At 36.5% G+C, this 21,892-nt stretch overlaps 2 protein-coding genes across 4 annotated transcripts in view; both read right to left on the minus strand.

Annotated features, from left to right (window-relative positions):
* Positions 1 to 13,915: 13,915 nt before the first annotated feature.
* On the minus strand, positions 13,916 to 17,531 carry LOC114146811 (FK506-binding protein 1-like). Its single transcript, XM_028021200.1, has 4 exons — positions 17,379 to 17,531; positions 17,241 to 17,288; positions 16,608 to 16,720; positions 13,916 to 15,118 (listed from the first exon to the last, which is right to left on the minus strand). Exons 1-4 carry the CDS (start codon positions 17,413 to 17,415, stop codon positions 14,993 to 14,995), a joined length of 324 nt encoding a protein of 107 aa, XP_027877001.1. The 5' UTR covers positions 17,416 to 17,531; the 3' UTR covers positions 13,916 to 14,992.
* Positions 17,532 to 18,058: 527 nt separating this feature from the next.
* LOC114146810 (MAM and LDL-receptor class A domain-containing protein 1) overlaps positions 18,059 to 21,892 on the minus strand; it is a 28,071-nt gene continuing 24,237 nt past the window's right edge. For 2 of the 3 annotated variants that reach the window (XM_028021197.1, XM_028021199.1), the window contains 7 exons: positions 20,753 to 20,990; positions 20,394 to 20,553; positions 20,197 to 20,311; positions 19,010 to 19,127; positions 18,793 to 18,889; positions 18,603 to 18,678; positions 18,059 to 18,532 (listed from right to left, as the gene is read on the minus strand). In XM_028021197.1, the coding sequence (XP_027876998.1) occupies positions 18,440 to 18,532; positions 18,603 to 18,678; positions 18,793 to 18,889; positions 19,010 to 19,127; positions 20,197 to 20,311; positions 20,394 to 20,553; positions 20,753 to 20,990 (897 nt within the window). In that variant the 3' untranslated portion in view covers positions 18,059 to 18,439. Of the gene's footprint in view, positions 18,533 to 18,602; positions 18,704 to 18,792; positions 18,890 to 19,009; positions 19,128 to 20,196; positions 20,312 to 20,393; positions 20,554 to 20,752; positions 20,991 to 21,892 lie in introns of those variants that run through there. The other variant, XM_028021198.1, reaches the window with a different exon arrangement.

Here is a 21,892-nt window from a genome sequence, read left to right on the forward strand (position 1 = left end):
TAGGAAAAAGAGGGTTTTTGGGGGGTTTTTTTAGCACATACGATGAAATCAAAATTCAGATTTAGTCAAGCAAGATAGAGGGGGGAAAGAAATGTACTCACCATAATGCTCTGCAGAAAGCATGGTAGGGAACAGGAAAGGGGAAAGGATCCAGAGGAACAGCGACCAAGCAACCGAACAGGCCTAAAAGGAGAGCAGAGGCCAGCAGCACAGTCTTCATGGTGTCTTTCTTCAGAAGAGGGAAAGTATTTGTACAACTTGCTTCCTCGCTCAATAAATTATGAATGAGTAAGAGGGCTGCAAGCCAATTTATACATCAGGCTTGTCATGAGGCGCAGCAATGGAGCTTGAAATTGATTTGTGTGACTGAAGTCTTGTGGTTATTGTCTGACCAAGTGTTGAATTCTGCTGATTTTCTTCAATTAAACAACAAAGTCAATCTTGATGAACAAATCAGTTCTTAAAGATATTTTTAATTTTGTCATAAAATGTTTCATTGATTTTGTTCCCCTTTTGGAAGAAAAAAAAATCTAGTAAAAATTATGCATATAATATAATTTATGTGTAGTATAAAAGAAATATTAGATCTGATTTTTAATTACTAAAACTGTACTTCTCTCAGTTCTTCTGTTTTTCTTTGTCACACTTAAGTTTTAGCATTATTTTTATTCCTTTCTATATTAGACAAAACTACACTGCGTAAATACAAAGAAGCTGTTTAAATTATATTTTTAATTTATTAAGAGAAAAGATGTATCCAAAAACAAATTCTAGAAAAAAATACAAAGCATACAAAGTCTTACTTCTGTCTCCAACTTGACAAAACGATGACTTTTTGGAAGGTTTGTTTCCAGTTAAATTTGTGGAGATTACCAGAAACCACATAAATGAGAATATAACAAACTGACATGGTGGTGGTATGATAATATAGGTATGCTTTGCAGCTTCAAAACCTAGACAGCTTTCCGTAATTGATGAAATCATACATTCTGTTCTCTTGAAGAAAATCATAATAGAAAATGTTTAACTTTCAGCTGAGTACATTTGGGTTCTGCAGGAGGATGTTTATCCAAAGCCCACAAAGTAAATGCATCTCTGAATACCTCAAAAGAAAATGTTGGGTGTCCTAGTCAAAGTTCAGACTTGAGTCTGTCAAAGATGATTTGGTATGTTGAGTGACTAAACAAAAGTGGGGTTATAATTTCCAACCATCCAATCTAACACCATCTGATTGGTCAACACCACCTGATTTCCCTTTGCCTCTATATCTGTGAGCCATTTTAAATCAATAATATTTATGTCTGTATAACACAAATGGATCAGTTCCTCAAAGAATCAAATTATACCTAAGAAAAATGTCCAACATTCTTTTTTCAGAATACATCATTCTTCTAACTGGGTTAGGAAATTGGACTTATCATCGGTTAACAAAGAAGTTTATTCTCATTTTTTTCTCATGACTTATACATATATACTTATATATATAAGTATGTATATTTTATACTTTTATGTATAGTATAAAGGTATACTATACATATAGCATACTTTTAATTATGCTATATATAATTAAAAGAACTATTGTAGTTCACATTTTGATAGTCTTTATTGACACAACAACCTTTTCAACAAAAACGTATTCAAGTTAAGTACATTTCTATAAACTGAATATAAGAAAAAAGTATTCTTAATACAGTAAATGAATTGTAAATTTAATACTACGATTTGATTTTTTTTGTGGTTCCATCAAACAATTTGCCCTCACATAGCATGTTCTCTCATAAATAACGTCTCTACATGTGGTCAGCTCACTGAGTCATCGAAAGCCTTTCATGTCTCATTGAATCTCATGACTTCAAAAGAAAGCTTAATCAAGCAAAACACACAAAATGTGACAGCATTTGTTAGATGCCTCCTACTTTCAGAACAACTGATTTATCTCAGTTTCTGAATTGGTACAATTTGTTTGATATAATATGACCTTATTCTACTCTCCGGTGAATTTTCTGTGCTTGTTTGAAGCAATCTTGTGATGTGCCCAAGGTTGGGAGGAGCCTAAAGACCTGAACGAGGTATTTCTTCAGGCTTTTAGGCTCAGAAGAGGCTGATCGCTTCACCAAGCTCCATTGAGCACCACTGCGATGAGTTTTAGTGTTTTACTTGGAGCATTTTCTCTCATTCTGCTCCTTCATATTCTGCTTTCTTCTACTGCAGATCCATCAGCATGGCAAGTACTGTAAAAAATGGCATATTCTGCCTGGTATTTGCAGAGATCAAATAAGGGTGAATTGGTTTTCCCTTTCCCAAAGGATTTTTAAGGTGCCCTGCACCAAACCTGAAAGCGCCATGGTGGAACAGGTGAAGGCTTTAAGCATTAACAAGTGCTTTGACAGTGAAGAGCAGTGTGCCTATGAGGTGATTACAGCATCCTATTAGGAGATTTTGAAATATTATGATGTGTAACAAAATTTATTTATTTCTCTCACATGATTTTTCTTCTTCCAGATTGTAAAGGAGATGCCTTCTTATCTTGAGATCAAGCATACTTACCTGAGCAGCCAGAAAACATCAAACATCAACTTTACATTCAATCCACCTGCAGCGCCTTCCTTCTGCTCAATGAAGGTAGGTTTCTGTTCTTTGATTTTGTATAATTTTTTTTAAACATGTGTATTATGTCTTGATTGTGCAATCAATTCATGCACCATGCCATTTTATGGTGCCCAAATTTGTCTGTAATAGAGTCGCTTATTAACTCTGCACAGGGCCTCGCAACCACTTTGTCTCCTGCAGTGACAAATCCTTACTGCCTCCTCCACAATCTTGTTAATGGTATGCAAATTGTATATTTGTATATATATATATATATATATATATATATATATATATATATATATATATATATATGTGTATATATATATATATATATATATATATATCTCCAGTCTCTAACTTTATCTCTACAATGGAGATCTGCAACAAAGGCTTGTGCCCGTCAGTGGAATCAGTAACATGCAACAAAGAATTGTAACTTCTAAGATGTCAGTGTCCCTCATTTCACTTTTTCTTTAGGTTTCATGTGTCTAAATATTCTCTAAAAATAATTTCCATAAACTGATCCCCACGAAGCAGTTTTCTTTTCTTACTGATATTAGTGGAGTTTCATTAAATGTAGCAATTAATTCTTTGAATTCATCAACATAGCCAACAGACATGTTACATTAAATAATTTTCTTCTGCAAAACTAGTTTGTTTTTACCTTACATCCACAAGCATTAATGCATTTTATGGTGATATATGCTGCAAATCAACAAAAAGTGGTGTTTTTGTCCATGATTGTGATATGAAAGAAAACTTTTGCAGGAATGATTTCCAAATAAAAATCTGGAAAGAGCGGCATTTGTGTTTACTTTCTCAATGACAGAAGCAATTACACAAATCAGACCTGAATGGCATATGGAGGAACTGTGAATAAAGTCACCTGTGAAATTCAGTTTTTTCTACAGCTATATTAACATATTCAGACCTGCCAACTGTAAGCAGAGCATCTTGTGGAAAGTAGGACGATTAAAGAAGTCTGCACCCATGGGCCTTGGCTAGAACATGACCATATTAAAGTATAATAACACTGTGTCACATTGAAGTAAAGTTCAGGTTTTAGCCTCTTGTGAGGTGACACAAGTCACAGAACAATTTCCCATTGTTACAAAGAACATAAGATAGTCCATCCATCCATTTTCTGTTCACCCTTGTCCCTAATGGGGTCGGGAGGGTTGCTGGTGCCCATCTCCAGCTACGTTCGGGGCGAGAGGCGGGGTACACCCTGGACAGGTCGCCAGTCTGTCGCAGGGCAACACAGAGACATACAGGACAAACAACCATGCACACACACACTCACACCTAGGGAGAATTTAGAGAAACCAATTGACCTGACAGTCGTTGTTGTTTATTTTTATTGCCGAGTGCTTTTACACGGTCCGGTTAAACTGTAAATAAAGTAAGAAAAAACAAAACATCAATACGTAGTATTGCAGAATTCAATCAACACAAACTTAAACATAGATTTATTAGCTAGGCTTTACTAACCTGTTATAAGGCAGTTTATTCTTAGAACACTTTGTCATATAATAAACATCGGCAGTGCAGCAAACACAGCTAACATTGGGCTAATTAGCGCTAGCAAATTCAGCAAGCTCACGCTTAGAACAGATAACAAAAAGCTAATCTCCCCACAGCTTACAGCATTAATAACTCACCACGTTGGGCAACACTCATGAACGCCAGTAGAATATGATTTTTATTGTAGCTTCAGCTTGTTAGCTTCAGCTAACGGCAGTCTCGGTGTACTTGGTATTACTGGCCTGCCGCAAGTTTCTTCTCTTGTTTCACCTCCCCTCCACTACCAATGCAAAACAACTACAGAGCCCCCTAGCGGAATGGGAGGAGTGAATCCAACATCCATACTTCATCCATGTGAACTCTAACATGAAAAATAAATTCTCCATCTTTATTTTGTAAATTTCTGATTTGATGTTCACAATAATTATGACAGAGGTATGGTTTGTAACATAATCTTAATATTTACCTACAGCATTTATCATGTCGTGAATCTATCTATTAATAGATTCACAACCATATTAATGGTTAATCTCAATCAGTGCGCACAAAGCTATAGGATTATGTAAAAGTCTTCAATAGCAAAAGAGACTTTTGAATAAATCAACCATAACCTTTGGGCAAATTGTTTGTGTACCAAGAAGTCAGGCTGATTCCTTCATCACTATGCAACTATTCCTGGTTTTAAAAATTCAAAAGTTTTTCTAAGATATATATATATATATATATATATATATATATATATATATATATATATATATATATATATATATTGCAGGTCATCCTCTTTCAAGAACTTTATGAGTTCCTGATAAATGAAGTTGAAATAATTAGCACTGAAATATATTGAGTGTCCCTAAGAAAATGCTTCCCATAAATCTGTTGCAACTATACGCTATATCAGTGAGAAAAAAAATACATTGTTGTATAAAAAAGACAGTGTAACATTTCTCTTCTGACCCCTAACCGTAACAGTTTGTATTAGTTTTTTTTGTTTTTTTTGTCATGATGCCAGAAGAATTTAAACTGCTGTGGTTATGTGATGCATGTGACTCTTTGTTTTCACATTGTTGGTCTGAACCATGACTAATCCAGTTGAGCTGTGAACAAGTAGAAGATAAAAACTTTGTCTGCTTGAAATTGATTTGATCCGGAATATGACTTGTGGCTCTTGTGGTTTGTATGTGCACAAATGAGTGCTTTAAAGTGTTTGAAGTGGTAGAAGCTGATATTATCTAAAATTAATTTCCCAGGTTATTTGGGAAAGTCCTGATGATGATGTTATGGCTATGGAAGTACATGTGTACTTTTCAGCTTCAGCTTCACCTCTGCACTGTTTCCTTGGCTAATTTCATAGAAAAATCCAAAAACATGAAAATATAAATGTAAAAATATTTGTGAAGCTCCACTAGTCTGGTTTATCAGACTAGTCTGGAATGTAAGTCTGGTTTTGTTTGTTAAATTTTGGACCCTCCCATTAATCAAGAAATTAAGAGGACGCTGGTGGGTGTAGCGGAGATGTTTTTTGCTTGTCAAATGTGGGGTGTGATTAAAAAGCTTAAAAATGATTTAGTGGTTTAACTGTGAAATTTTCTTCATTCGTTCGTCGTCCCTGTTTTAGTTTGTTCAGGTTGTTGGTGGTGGTGGGTGGGTTATTCCCCAGCTGTCACAGGGAAAGAGGCAAGTGAACCCTGGGCAGATTTAGTTAGAGAGCCGATGCTGAGACACACAAGATGGACAACCACGCACAATCCCACTTGCCCCTTTGGTCGATGTGGAATAGATCACACTTCACAGCTCTTAACATCCATTATCCCGCTGTTATTTCTAGCAACAAACTGGCTCATTAATTCAAAGTGCCAGAAGCCTCCACAGCCTAACTGGCTTGAAAATGAGGGAGGGAGCATAAACAGGAAACCGCAATAATCTGCTGACTTTAAATGTCATTCTTCTCATTTGAACTTGCAGAAATAATTACAATTTGGGTATTAACAAAATGTGAATAAAATGTATGTTTCACATCAACAAGCTAATTTTAGTATCAGGCGAATATAACTTGATTAAATAGAAAATGTAGTGCCGACATGATGGCTTCATTATCAAAATGTTACTGCCAAACTTGTAGAATCAAGAAATCACTTAATAGAATCTGCATCATTACACAAATAAAGCAAAGTAAAAGACCTCAAAAAGCAACACACTATGCCCCAACTGACAGAAATTTAAGAACAAAAGTTAGTTGCAGAGCACTTTTCAGTCAATTGTAAAAGCATAAACAGACATTTCACCTCGACAGACAAAATGAAATGATCAAAATGGTTATACTAACTAACAGTCAAAACAAGTAATTATTGGTACACTAACTGAATAAAATTAAGAGAAATTAATCAGTTATAGAAAATGAGGAAGTGTGAAAATGCAATTAAGTACATTGGATTAGCAACACTGGAAACAATGGAGATATTCCTTGTGTTGGTTCAGTTTTCATTGCTTGTGTTTTGGATTTGTTTTGTTAGATTAGATGTTAGATTATGTTTGTTTATTGTTCAGTTTTCCTTTCCTCTTTCATTCTCTTTGTTCATGTTTCACTTCGCTTCAGCCTACCATTCTGCTCCCAGTCCCAGCTGATAATCATTTCCTCATAAGGCTCCACCTGCTCCTTCTCCAGCTGCATCCATTCACCTGTCTCTCTGGGTCTTGTGTCATTTCCACTTCCTCCCTAGTATAGTTAAGCTCCCTGGTTTCATTATTTTTCACTGGTTCCATCCATTGCAATCTGCTGGTTTTCCTGTCCTTCTTTGGCATCCAGTGTTGCTGTGGTCCAGTGGTTTCCTGAATGTCCTCCATGCTACATTGTTGTAAATTTCCAATTTTATTCTTGCCTGTTCATCAAAATCTTTCATCTGCCAGTTCTCTGAATTTGGATTCTCCATTCCATGCCAAATGAGACACGTTGTCCACAGTTACTCAGTGTATGAGTTACTCATGTAGGAGGTCATTAAAACAGTCAGAATATCATTTAAAGCAATGTTAAGCTAACAGTGTTAGCCTCAGTTAAGTGCCATTATTTTAACAATAAAAAGACTGAAAAATGGAAAATGCCAAAGCCACTGCTGATCAAAAGAACACAAAGATCTATTTCATATGTCTTAAAAAGTCATGAATTTTGTAAAAATAATATTTCTGACAAAATAAAAATAAATTTCTTGGAATATGCATGTTCAGAAAACTTATGCCACAGCTGACAGTAAAACATGATGGTGGTAGTGTGATTGTCTGAGCTACTTTGCTGCTTCAGGATCTGGACAACATGATGTAACTAATGGAACCATGAATTCTGCTGACTGCCAGAAAATCCCGAGGGAGAATTTTAGCTAAAATGTTTGTGTGTTCAGTTTCATAGAAAGAAGAAGAGCATTGCTTTAAACAGGCAGTCCGTGCTCATCTTGCTGAATTAAAACAATTCTGCTCATCAGAGCGGGCCTAACATTTAGCCTCAAAGATGTAAAAAGACTCATCTCTAGTCATTACACTTGATGGCAGCTGTTCCCACCAAGGAAACGGCATACAATTTACATTTCTTCTGGCTTTTTCCTTTTTATTTGCCTGATTTGTTTGAGGACCAGAGCCAGACAAAAAGTGGGGGGAAATACTAATTGCCAACACTCTATGGAGATTGTAAGATTTTCCTCTTATTGAACGCTGCATTTAATCTGTCTGCAGAGGGCGCCAGATGCCAACTGTGGATTGGTTCCCTTCTTAAAATGCTGGTGTCCAGGACAACCAGGACACGACTCTGCAGAAAAAGCAATGGAGTGTCATTTGTTCATTTTTGCTGCATTTTTAAGCTGGTATGTGTCAGAAATAAGATTTAGATGTGGTACCTCTTCAATGAGGACATTTTATATACTGAATGCTTCTGACACATTTTGAGAGAAACTTTGTGTGTGACTTTGCAAAATGACTCTTTGCCTCAGAGCTTCTGATGAGAGAACAGCTCCATAATAGGCCACTTATTGTGTCATCTTGCAGTGGCATCATGCCAATGTTGTCATAAACGCAGCATGGGCCTCTGTCTCCATCCTGGGATTTTTCTTCTGTTTTACATCACGTGCTCAAAATCAAGCTGCGTTTTCCACTCCTATTCCTTGTTTTCTGACTTACCCAGCTGGCTAAAGAGTTGAAATATTTGAAAACTAAAAACAGCCTCATTCTTGACCAACATTTTTTAGAAATATATATTCTGAAAATCTTCAGCAAAAGATGAGATGTAGCTTTAATTCTTTAAGCAGTTTACAAGAAGATGTAAGATAAAATTATGAGTTACATAAAGAACGAGTCTGTTCTTATATATTCTAACCTTGTATATTAAAAGGTTGGTCTTATATAAAAAAAACAACATCTCAGAAATTGTTTATGAAGGTGCAAAAAAAAAAGATTTCATTGTAAACAAAGTAAATGAAGCTGAACAATAGCAAGACATAAGATCTGAATCCAAATGGAATCAGAAAGACCTGACAATAAATCAAAAATGATGATTGGCATGAATATCAAGAGGGTGATTACTGAATGAGGACCCATTGTACAGATGGGTGACGGTGGAAATTGAGGGAATCATCTGGTGTGCATTACAACAAAAAGCCATGGATATATATATTGTTCCAAATATAGAAAACCAAATGAAAATAATCAAAAATTCCATTTATTTATTCAGCACCTATTCTCAGCAAATATATTAATTAATCATTCATTAATTAACTTGGTTGAATTTGATCATACCATCAGATCAGTTTTAAGCTTTTATATCCAAGTTTCTAGCTCATGAAAAATGTGTAGCACATGTCTTAAGTCAAAATCAAAACTGTAGCTTAGATTGTGACAGGATGTTTACGCTTTCCACAAGCAAAACGATTTTCCAGCTATAGTCCTGGAATCATGCATATTTGGTCACAGCAAAGATGCTGCAGCGCTGAAGGAAAACACATGATCTTTACAAACAGGGCTTTTATTTAACCAATTCACTGTATTGTATGATGAAACTGAAATTCAGGAACAATCAGCAGGCTGATAATCCGCAGCTAAGGCAGAGCCATTCATTAGTGAACTCCAAGAAGCCGGGAGCTTTGTCCAGTGCACTTCCTACTCAGAGAGAAAAGACCAAAATTAAAACTCTAGAACACTTAGAAGTGGATCTGGAAATTCTTCCACTGTCAAGTGAAATAATTTCTTACCTTTGATTACATTGCGAAGGTTGGTGCCGTTATCAAACAGGCTGAACCAATTTGCTGACACAGATGTTCCCTAGTTGCAGATCAGGAAAGAGGATTATTTCAGTTTGATGCAGGGCTAAGGGAAAAAAAAATTGTATATAACTTGTATAGAATATGCAATGCCTGCAAAAATATTCACACCCTGTAAATGTTTCCACATTCAGTCATATTGCAATCAAAAATGTCATTGTATTTTCTTGGGATTTTTGGGTGATAGACCAAAAGAAAGTATTTCATGCTCATGAATTAGAAGAAAAGAAAAATTATGTTTAAAATTTAAGGTATTTTCAAATAAAATGCTGATCAGTGATTAATGGATTAGTATAGATTCCTCTTGATTTATTACTCTGCATAAGCACCCTTTGTAGCTATTACAGTTGCAGGTTTTGGGAGTATGTCTCCACCAGCTGCTTAAACCTAGAGACAGAAATTTTGAGTATCCATGATAAACAGCTCATACTAAGCTAAAAATATTTACACAACATGTGTCTGTCTTCCTCCACTTCACAGTTATGCCCTACTCTGTATTTATCAAATAAAACTCCATTACAGCATACTTAAGATTTTAGGTTAACAAAATGTGAAAAAGTTATGTGTATGGAAACATTTGCCAAACATTGTTGTATCTCTTACTTGTACATGGCAGCCCAGGATCATGGAGGTCGGTATCATAGTGAAGTTAACTCTTTCAAGTTGGCCAAACCCAGACGTGTGATTGGCCTGAATTAGTTTTGGAGTCACTGAAACAAGCTGGAACACAAATATAGAGAAATTAATATGATGCTGTGTTGCTGGCAAATATATTGTGAAAATAGACAATATACTTCGCCTTACTTTGTATGATGCCATGGCTTTAATCTGAGTGAAAAATACATATATATTTTCATTAGATTCATACATTTATGTCATCCAAACCTCTTAAAAAAACAAACAAACAAAAAACAGGTAGCTGAAGTCTTACCAGACAATCTTGCAGCTGGCGCAAGTTTAAACCTTAAAGTTTAAACCTTAATTTCAAACATTTAGTTTAGTTTAATCGGAGGAGCGGTCCGACAGCCAGCTGAAGATATGTGGAGTCTGCTAGGGATCAGACGGAGATGACGGTGGGGCTCGGGCGACCAGTGGCTATAATCCATGGCGTCACGAAAAAGGGAATCCAAGAAACCAAAATGGAATCTTCTCGGGAACTCACGAGGAAACATCTGTACACAGGAAAACAGCGAAGGATTACTGCGAGTAAATCTAAGGAAAGCACAAAGAAATAGCTCTAGAGGGCTCTGGGTACCATTACTGGCATAACACTCAGGCGATGAAGTGTTCTTCTTCTTCTTTTCTATTATGGCGGATCACAAGCAACTTTAAGGTGCATACCGCCACCTACTGTACATGAGTGTGTAGCAGCATTACTTCACATCTATTAAATTCTATTTTTTAATTTTGTATTCTTAAGATAAATAAACAATGCTTTCCTTAATTTGTGAATATCTGTTATGTTTCCTTCATTTCCTAATATACCTTTAAGATTCCATTCATGCCCTATATAGGCGATGAAGTGCTGGCAGTCTGCTCCTTAAGAATCCCGGAGATGATGAGCTGATACAACACAGGTGCGCTGCAGCGTGGGACACGCCTCACCATGGCGATGGCCACTGGCGCCCTCTAGTGGGTAGAACAGTGAAGCAGCAGGCGAAAAAAGAACCACAAAAAACGACCAAAAACCCCAGAACCTAACAACTGGAGGAAAAGCATAATGAGAATTTGCTAATATCTCCTACCTTTTTTTTTGAGCTGCCTCAAAAAAAGGTAGGAGACATTAGCACAACTTACGTAAACAGATTATTAAAGTTCACTCAAGTTTGATTTATTTTCCTTAGTGTTTTTCCAGTTAATTAAATTTCGGTACTTAACACTGTACATTTATTTTCCATTTCAACAAATAGAAAATAAGATCCTCACCAACTGTGCATTTCTGTGGGACATTTATTAGGATTAAAATTGATAACTAATATATCATTAAACACACCAAATATTTCAGTAAAGAATATTTGAAAATATCCCTGCTATTCACAGAAAAATAATTGAGAATTTTAAGAACAATATAGCTAAATATAATTGACATAACAAATCATTTTTGAAATTTTTAAAAATCCTAAAGAACCTGATATCAACCACTGGCAGATGTCAAATAATGGGACCAAAATCCAAAAAGTTTATTATGGTGTCAAGAATTGTTATTATTAAGCTATACGTTGCGGAAAGAGCTTCATATTATCTGAAGATTTGAGACTTAGCTTTAGATCACAACTGTGTTACACCTGTTGACAGTGTCATCACTGCAGTCAGTTTCCTAATAAAGAAGCAAACAGTCCCACAGGTAGAACGAAGTGCCATTATTGTTCAATACCATGAGAAAACAGCAAATTATAATAATATAATGGAAATACTTTACGCAGAGGTGGAAAGAAAGCAACATCTTTTAATACAAGGCAGCGCTCATTATTTGATTATCTGATTATTTTGACCGTAAATACACAGTAAATATATTACTAAATGTTTTATCTCTGAAAGTTCAAATTCATTAAAAAAGTTTAAGCCATAATATGATTTTTGACAGTGCCACGTGTTTTAAAGCAGACAGCATATGTTTTTTTTTATTTGTGAACATACTGTATGATAAACAATATCACCCAGAAAAGAGTTAAGTGTTATTGAATATGTAAGCGTGAGACTTACCAAATGGCAATTCTTTAAAACGTGCTTGAATCTGTTGAACAAGGATCAGACTTGTAATTAGATGAACCGCGCTAATCCTCGCCATTCTTTCACTAAGACTCTGCCGCAAATAAAATCATAAATCCTCCAACTGCTGCGCCATAAATGAGATATCTAACTTTCAAGAAAAAGAAAACAAACAAAAACCGTGTAAATACTTGATGAAAACACTGAGCGACGCTAAATTAATTACCTCAACATTTTACAAGGACATTTTGCCATTAAAAATAGCGCTGATTTTGAGCATTAGGTTATCAGACCGAATGTGCGCCGGACTACTTTTTGATTATGTGATGCCGATGTCCAGACTCCAAAGCCGTGCAAACGTGGCGTTCAAGTGGTGTGGGAATTTTTAGAAAATGTTACTTTAGCTTTCCTCGAATTTTTGATTCCTACAGGATAATGGAGTTACTGTTTCAAATATCACATTCTTTAATTTTCCAAAAGGTGCTTCAAATTAGTTGTTCTGATGTATTTATTCGGAACCATTTTATTTCCATATATTTCTCAACACTGGTTCTCGTTTCAGGTAGTTTTCATCCCAAACTGTTTTGTGGACAATTTGAGCAGATCTGGAGCAACCATTTGACATACAAGTAGCCAGAATTCTCATATTTATCATGACAATGATATACTTACTAACTGCTAACTAACTTCCTCAAACGACGGTGATTAAAACAAAATCTAAACTCCAAAATACCACAATCATACCCTCTATCAATCCTGGTCCTCGAGGGCCGGTGTCCTGCAACTCTTAGATGTCTCCCTGGTACAACACACTTGAATCCAACAGCTGAATCACCTCCTAAGTGCAGTCAGGTTCTCCAGAGTCCTGCTAATGACCTCATTATTTGACTCAGGTGTGTTGAAGTAGAGATACATCTAAAGGTTGCAGGAGACCGGCCCTCGAGGCCTGGAGTTGCCCACCCCTGCGTCTATCCCAGGGGTGGGCAACTCCAGGCCTCGAGGGCCGGACTCCTGCAACTTTTAGATGCATCTCCACTTCAACACACCTGAGTCAAATAATGAGGTCATTAGCAGGACTCTGGAGAACCTGACTGCACTTGGGAGGTGATTCAGCTGCTGGATTCAAGTGTGTTGGACCAGAGAGACTTGCAAGAGTTGCAGGACACCGGCCCTCGAGGACCAGGATTGCCCACCCCTGGTCTATCCTGTCCTCCTGAGGAGCTGATTCTGCTGACTGACATAAATGTTCAGAACAATTGAAGAAAAAATTAACTATTGACATCAAATACCACTTGCCTTCAACTACACTTTAATAAGCTATCAGGAATATTTAGAGTACAGTGGTAAAATGTCTGGAATACAGTTACAAAAACTTTTTCACTATATAATTTAATTAAACTGTTAATCAAGATTGAGTACAATCTAGTGTAACATATTTCAAGTATTCATTCAGGAAACCCAAATTTTAGTTTTTCAAAAATAAAAGAAACCGTGAGCCACAACCCCCTGTTCACATTAGCAGATGATTGCTCGTACTGAGCCAGGTTCTGCTGGAGGTTCCTTCCAGTTAAAAGGGAGTTTTTCCTCTCCACTGTCACTACATGCATACTCGCTATGAGGGATAAGATGTAAATTCAACGACGCAAGTGATTGTAACAACGTGCTTGTCCATGAGTGAATGCTGCAAGTCAATAACTTGATGCAATCTGTTGGGTTTCCTTAGAAACTTTTTAAACTTTGAATAATTAAGCATACTTCACTTTGGTTATTTGATTAAATACATGACAAGAAAGCATTATACAGTTTTCTGGTTTTAATCAGACTTAATGGGTTACACTGAAAAGGAAAAGAGCATTGCAAAATAAAAAATAAAAAGTGTTTTCACTGTGGCTTAACACAAGAACACTTTGGGTCAAAGCAGACTTTAAACATTTAAAAACCATGTGAATACTTGTTAAACTGGAAAAAAAAACAACACAAAAGGCAACCACTTTAATCACAAGCTCTTAGTGAGAGTTAATCCTTATTGATTCATTGCTTTAATGTGCAAAATAAAGTCACAATCTACTGCAAGGGAAAAAAAAGAAAACCACACTTTACTAAAGGTGTTAAGGTCAGTTTAACACCATACTACTTTTTAAAGCACAGAAAATAAAATCACGTGAAAAAAACCCCACAGCTTTTGTGAGAAGATTGTATTTTGTGTCATTTGCACTTTCTCACCCATGTGCTTTTAGTTAATTTGATTTCATGTGAATGAATGAATTAAAAAGTATAAATATTGAGTCTTTCGGAAACCAGTCAAATTCTGTTTATCGGTTGTTTCAAGCACATTGATGAATAAATCGATATCGAAGGACCAGTATATATTTGTTAGGCTTTAAGATCAAATATGAAACATCATAATATTAAGTTGATAAAATCCTATTGTCTAAACTGTGCAAGATAACCGTGTTACATTCCCAGTGTGTGTTTTTAACAAGGAAGATACACAAAAACAAACATGAGCATGGTCCAAGTTTCAGTACTGCACCATTTCTGTTACTTCTGGCCTGCTATATTTACTTTGAAAAATAGGGAATGTCAATATCATTTGGCTTTAAGGAGAAAAATAAATAAATAATGAAGCCAGATTGATCCAATGTTCACTTCAAGTTTATGGGCCTGAGAATTAGATTAGCACCAATATAGCACAGTTGTCATTAGCATGGTGGTTATTGTGTGAGAATAGGCTTCTGATTCCATATTTCTAACAAAGCTTTATACAAGTACAATTCATTTACCATTTCACCAAAAGTGAAAAATGTGGACAGAAAAGAAAAAAACCCCCAAAAAACACAATACTCTGGAATAGCTTTCAGTGTAAAAACTCAGCATTTCAGGAGCTCAACCTCAAAGATGAGGGTAGAGTTTGCAGGGATGATGGGTGGATAACCCTTGCTTCCATAAGCGTAATCCGGAGTGCAGGTCAGCTTGGCCAACTGACCAAGGGTCATCTGTGGAGGTAGTGGAAAGAGAGATGGTGTAAAATCTTTAGTAAGAATATCCCTAATATGTTAAGCTAAAGAATTAGTCAATCGAAAACATATTTGTTCGCACACTAACCATTAAGTGCATCCTGGCTCCATCTCAAGCTTACATTAAAAAAAAATTTTCTTGATTATTTAATAGGTAACAAAAACAGAGGTAAGACTACCATCTAGCTTGAAATCTCAATTACATCAAAAATTGACATTTTTAATATACCGTATTTTCCGCACTATAAGGCACACCTTCAATGAATGGAATATTTTAAAACTTTTTTCATATATAAGGCACATAGAATAGACTCTACAGTAGAGGCTGGGGTTACATTATGCATCCATTAGATGGAACTGCTCTAAAGGGAATGTCAACAAAATAGTCAGATAGGTCAGTCAAACTTTATTAATAGATTACAAACCAGCGTTCTGATAACTCCGTTCATTCCCAAAATGAATAAACAGCTGTTTTATTATTTTCCCCGAGGTAAAGTAAGTGACGTGGTATTTTCGTGACACAGTTTATCTTTTAACAACAGCAAGGTATAACATATAGTGGAGGGGAACTTTTCCTCGACTCAATAAACACGTAAAAAACAATCTGATACTGTTACAGTAAATCAAACGTTAGTGCAATCACAATATATATCCACTTTCGCACCATTGATTCGTTCATGTTAAATTCTTGCTGCTGCTCTATTCCCGTGTTCCACTGCGTGACTGATCGCCTTGAGCTTAAACTCTGTGTCGTAAGCGTGTCTCTTAATAGGAGCCATTTTGGGGTCTTTACACAAAACCCAGCGTGCACCGCGTGCTTCTTCTTCTACGGGGGAAAATGAAGTCGGCGGCTGTTTACCGTAGTTGCAAGACCTGTTGTGGCTCAATATTGGTCCATATATAAAAGCGCACCGGATTATAAGGCGCACTGTTGGCTTTTTAGAAAATTGAAGGCTTTTAGGTGCGCCTTATAGTGCGGAAAATACGGTAATCACAATTTATATTAAAGTTAATTACTATGAAATAAAGAGATCAGAGTAATTTTGCAATACACATATCTTATTTTGCTGCCAAAAGTCTCAGTTTCCTATACACTAATAAAATCCAAGATGGAGATATTTCTTTTGACATCTTTACATTGGTTTTTCAGCTGAATAGAGGAATTAACCAACAGAAATGGGTGAAAAATGAGTTTCATGACAGTGAAAAGCTCAACCATTGTTTAGGAAAACTTATTTACATAAAACATGAAAGCCTTTTGAAAAATCTTTGAAACGTCTCTCAGCCTTTCAATGTTGTGGTGTTTGCACAATGTTTTACAGTGTAATCATTGCACAATGTTTTACAGTGTAATCATTGCTTGCTGTTGAATTGAATACAGAAAGACCACTACATCACAGGCTAATCAAGCTTTTATACTCATTCTGATATATATCAATATTTTTTCAGCATTTCTAATTCTTCGTACCTGAGCTACACCTTCATCCCAGCCGCGGATAACTTCACCAGCTCCCAGTTTAAACGTGAAGGGATCTCCTCGGTCCCTGGAGGAGTCAAATTTCTTCCCGTTTGTTAGCGTGCCTGTTAAAAGAAGAAAAAAATACTACAATTTGCTGTCTAATATTTAAATAAAACTAAGCTAAAACGATAGAAAATTTTTAGCAGTCAGTTCGACGTCTGACGACATCGACACGCCTGCACTAAACATGAAGGTGCTGTCAGTGAATGGTTAGCATACTTAGCACATGCAAGAGGAAAAGATTGGTTTGAAAGATGCTCTTTCTAGGCTTCGTTTTAGTGCTCGAATTAATTGCCGTTTTGTAATTACCAGGAAGCTAGTTCTGAATGTCGGAGAATTTTCATAATTTTACATCATTTTCAGACGGGAGTCGGGCCATCTGCCCCCGTGTTTCCAGGCTATGTGCTAAGCTAAGCTAGCTGGACCGTTAGCTTGTTATTAGCCTCAGTTTCTCTGCGTATACTCAGAGAATATTTCCGTTTGGTGGTACGATTCCCATTTGACATGACCGTTTATCATATTCAAAGTGAATGGTCGTTTTGTTTCCATCTTTTGAGGAGCGAGAAACGAAACAAAGCTCACCGACGTAATGCACGGCGACCATGCTCCCCTTCTTCGGAAAAGTCTTTCCTGTAAATACAAGCCCAAATTTTATTCCAGTGCAGCGCCAACTGAAAATCACATGATATCCTGAAAACAAATCGAAATCAAAATATTTACCGTCTCCGGGTCTAAGAGTCTCGACGTCAACTCCCATTGTTCTCTCGATGCAGTCTTTCCTTTTCCAGGAGAACGGCGTGTCCGTGTCTTCAATGAAGGGCGGAGTTTAACTTGTCATGTCACGTGGTTTACAGGCGCGCCTTGTGTGGCAATATTATCCAGTCAAAAATAGTCCAAAGAGGTGGACGCAGTTTTTTCTTTCATTCCTTCTTATAGGTACTTTCTGTCTCAGTGTAGTGACTGAAAGCTTATTGATCACAAGAATTTTGTCTCTAATTTTGTATCCTAAAGAAAAATATAAAACTTCAGATATCTCACAAACGAGACATTAACATGCATGTAAAGTCTTACAAAACCCTTATATTGAAGCAGAAAGACTTTCAGTATTCAAGACCCCGCATAGTAAAGACATTATTGCGGGGGAATTTAAAAGTATACTTTTGCGAGGTAACGCAAAAGAAAAAAAAAATCACCATGTCCTCTAGGGGGTTCTGTACTTTTCTATCTGTCATTATTGCCTTTTTTGTATCTGATCGTTCTCAAGGGATTTCTGTAATTTACCACAAGATGCCGCTCTTCCTTTGTCGTGTTAAACCGGAGTTGAGAACAACGGAACAGCTTAGAAGACAGTGCTGGGTATTGCCCAGCAACACGGAGAAACTTGACTTCATTATGTCTGATTGTTGAGTAGTTGCCATTTAGTTTATTTAGTGTTGGGGAAAAAACAGAAACATACATTATTATAAATAACATTTCAAGACCCAGTTATATTTTCTGCTTACAGATTCTATAGTTGTTTTGACTAAAATAGGAGAATCAATTCTTTTGAATCTATAGAGCAAAGATGCTTCAGTAAATAGAAAAAGACTAAAGCAGTGAACACATTCTCCACTTTGGAAAAAAATTTGTCTCCAAAAGCTTTTACCAAGCACCAATTGCAGATACATAAGAAAGAATGCAAAAAAATTTCAAACAGAAAAAAATCACACTGAATAATAAAGTGGAACAAATATGATACATTTATATTCTACTCTCAATGGAGTAATGGAGTCTAAACCAGGCTAAGGGTCAGACGAGGTCTCAGTAGTGTGTCCTGATGGATCATACAGTATGTTGAAGAAGGAGAAGTCAGTTGTATAATTAGGTTGTGCATCCTGAAAAAAAGATAATATGGTATAATATAACATAAAATAAAGTTCGTAAAGTTCTGGGATCCTTACTTACATGTTGTGTGTGGTCTGACATGTCAAATATGGAGATTTCTCTGGGAACCTCATTATTCGTTATTGTCGACGTGTTCCTGTCAAATTAAGTCAAGAACATGTCTGTGCATACTTTAGTATTATTATGTATGTTATGTTCATATTAGAGGTAAAAAAACAAAAAAAAACAAAGCAACCACAAAAAAGCTTACATCAACTTCCATTTTCGGTTCAGCATGAAAAGGAACATAGTGATGATGCTTCCAATCAGCAGAGTCAGACCAACTGCAAGGCCAGCGGAGAGCGCATCTACAGAAACAGCAAAACATGGAGATAAATATCTGACATGTAAATTAACTGGTAATTTCTTTCCAGGAAGAACAACAATTGTTTTGCTTCTAATTAAGCATTCTAGGTATAAATAGTTACTTGAATTATTTGAGGGAAGAACCGAAGGCTCAGAGTAGCAGCTGCTCGGTTGGATGGTGATGTCATCAAGAGCCACGTCTCCCCCTGTACTCATTCCTCTTTGATACACAAACACAAACTGTGGGGAGTGAAAACAAATGCTCAAAAAAATATCTGGTAAAAACTGTTACACATCTGGTTGCCTCTTTGAGAGAGGGGTCAACGATCACATTCAGGCTTCACAGGCTGAGCTGGACAATAAAATGTGTGTCATGTGACCTTCCAATAATGTTTCTTTTTCCTGGAGTTCATAGAGACTTTAGTTTTAAGACATGTATCATCGTAACTCTTCGTAAAAAGCAGTGGATCCTGCTGTGGGTTCTTACAGTGTTCCTAAGCTCTCACTTATAGCCCAGTCCTCGTTCAGCTGTCCCTCGCTTCAGCGCTCAGACAGGATTTTCAGGCTTTTGAATCTGCCTGATTATCCTTAACATATAATTAAAATTAAATTGCAATATAAAGTAAAATATCTCGGCTAGATTTGTTGTTTTGGGCTTTTATCAGACTCAAAAAGGAATGTTTGATCTGCGACATACTGAATTAGTGCTGATTTGAAAGAAGGAATTTCATTCACAGTTCTAAACATGACCTTTTTCCTTCTCTGTTAGTCTCTCATATATTGTTATTCTTTTTTCCTACCCCTTAGCTACAATTTGAATACACATGAACAATTGTGTTAATTCGTGATAACATCATTTAGCAACTTGTAGTAACTTTTCGGACAGTCTCCTTACTGATGGGTGAGAAACAGTGGGGGCACCCTTACACACACAGCTCTCAAAGAAGGCAACAGACCTACATACCACACATTTAAAGCAAAGTGTTTGTTCATGAAGCAGGAGAGAATTTGTTTTCTGTAGGTTTTGAAACAAAATGCGTATTTTCTTTTTTGTATTTGTGTTCAAAATAAACCAAAAAATAAACCTACTGCTGTAATCTTTGCAATATGCTTACAAACTGTGTTTATTTCAAGCTATATGAAGTTTAAAAAGATTGCACTAAATGAAATACATTAAAGTCCAAAATTATTCCTACTGCATGTTTATAATCTTCCAACAGAGGCATGTAGGTGAACGTTCTGCACTAAAACCTTAGATTTCCTAACAGTTAATGCATTTATCAGAAAAAAAAAAATCAATGTTCATTACCCAGAATGCTTCTTCATGTTTAATAGACACACTGTCCTGCAGCCACTGGTCTCCACTGTTTCCTGCTTTAGTCCACTTCAGATGTCCTTCCTCGTTGCCTCCATCTTGCATTTTCCTATAAACCATAACGAGTCAAAATAAAATTAAACCAGGCCAATTTACACAAAATTTCTGTTTGATATTGATTTTTCTCAGACCTGTCATTGATGTAGACATTGAGAGTCCCAATGTGGCTGCCATACATGTGGTACCAAAATGTAAGGCAGTGTCCCCTTGAGGATGGCTGGAACACGTCACTGACAAGGTAGGACATGTCTCCCCACTCACCCACCGAGCTGTCCACATATATGTAGTGACCTGAGGAAACAATGCCAACGTCCCTCATGTTTTCTATTACCGTCACATTGAATATGGATGATCTGTACATCAGACTAGTTCCAAGATTAGAAGTGCAAAGTAAAATCTGATCAAAGAAAGGCTAAGTTAGTGTGCCTATAATCCAGACTATAAGTAATTTTTGTATTTTCAAACAATAAGATACACAGCATCAGATTACCATCAGAGGAATTAGTTGTGTGATCAACAGTGGGTCCAGTGTTGGGGTTTGGGGTGGCTCCTGCTCCAAGGAGCCAGCCTCGCTGGTCTACTCTAGCTCCCAAGTTGCTCCAGCTGCAGAAGGACCTCTCAAAGTCACAGAAACCATGCGGAGGGCACTGCGCATCTATGAGCTGCACATCGTCAAAGGCCATATCTCCCTCCAAGGTTGGGCCGGTCTTCACACCTTCCACCAATATCTAAAAGCACACAGTGCATTCCTATTTTCAGTGTAAATATTTCTTAAAATCAGATTTATTAATATTATTGCAAGAAAGGACATTTATAAAAGATTTTGGTAAAAAGGGTTTTCAGACTTAAAAACCAATTGGTTTGTTACATTTTTTGTCTACAAATAAACATCATATTGTACATAACTTTAAATCAATTGCAATTTTAAACAGACTGTGCAAAGAACCTTTGAGAAATCAGTCCCTCAAAATACGAGTGATGTCTAAGTTACTAATGCTGATTCCAGTTTGATATGATTTGATGTCAGAGTGCAGAACTGAATTCAACCACCAATAACTGCATCAGCTGCATACATATTTAGCCTGCAAGGTGCATCTCATAGTTTCGATAGGTTCTGCATATTCAGTTGTTGATCTAACTTGTCTGGGGTTTTCACTCCTTACGATATTCAAAGTGGAAGAGAGACTGTATTAGCTGCTGCAGCTTCCTGTCCACTTGCCCTATGTGTCATGGCTAGACAGCTCTCAGTTTGGGAACATTGTGTACAGTGTGCAAGTGAAATACGAGTTGCTAAATTTTACAAGGTTAAAATTAAAGTGAGGAATTTATGCACCAGATAAAAATATGCATGTACAGTTTTTCTATACAATTTGTTAGAATCACATTTCAATATTTCACTAACTGACTTATCAAGAAGTCATATCAAAACATAGAGTAAGTAGGCTTGGCTTAACCTTCAGTCTTCAGCTAGCCGTGCAGAACAACAGCAGCAGCCAGACATGAATGTGTAACTGTGAACAGTGAAGTGTCACATTTTTATAACCTTATAGGAGATTTTCCAAATATGCTAACCACATTAGCATATTCTAATACAATATGAAGTGGTAGAGCTTCATATTGGAGCCGCACA

This window comes from Xiphophorus couchianus, chromosome 6 (genome assembly GCF_001444195.1).
Source record: "Xiphophorus couchianus chromosome 6, X_couchianus-1.0, whole genome shotgun sequence".
NCBI classification, from domain to species: Eukaryota; Metazoa; Chordata; class Actinopteri; order Cyprinodontiformes; family Poeciliidae; genus Xiphophorus; species Xiphophorus couchianus.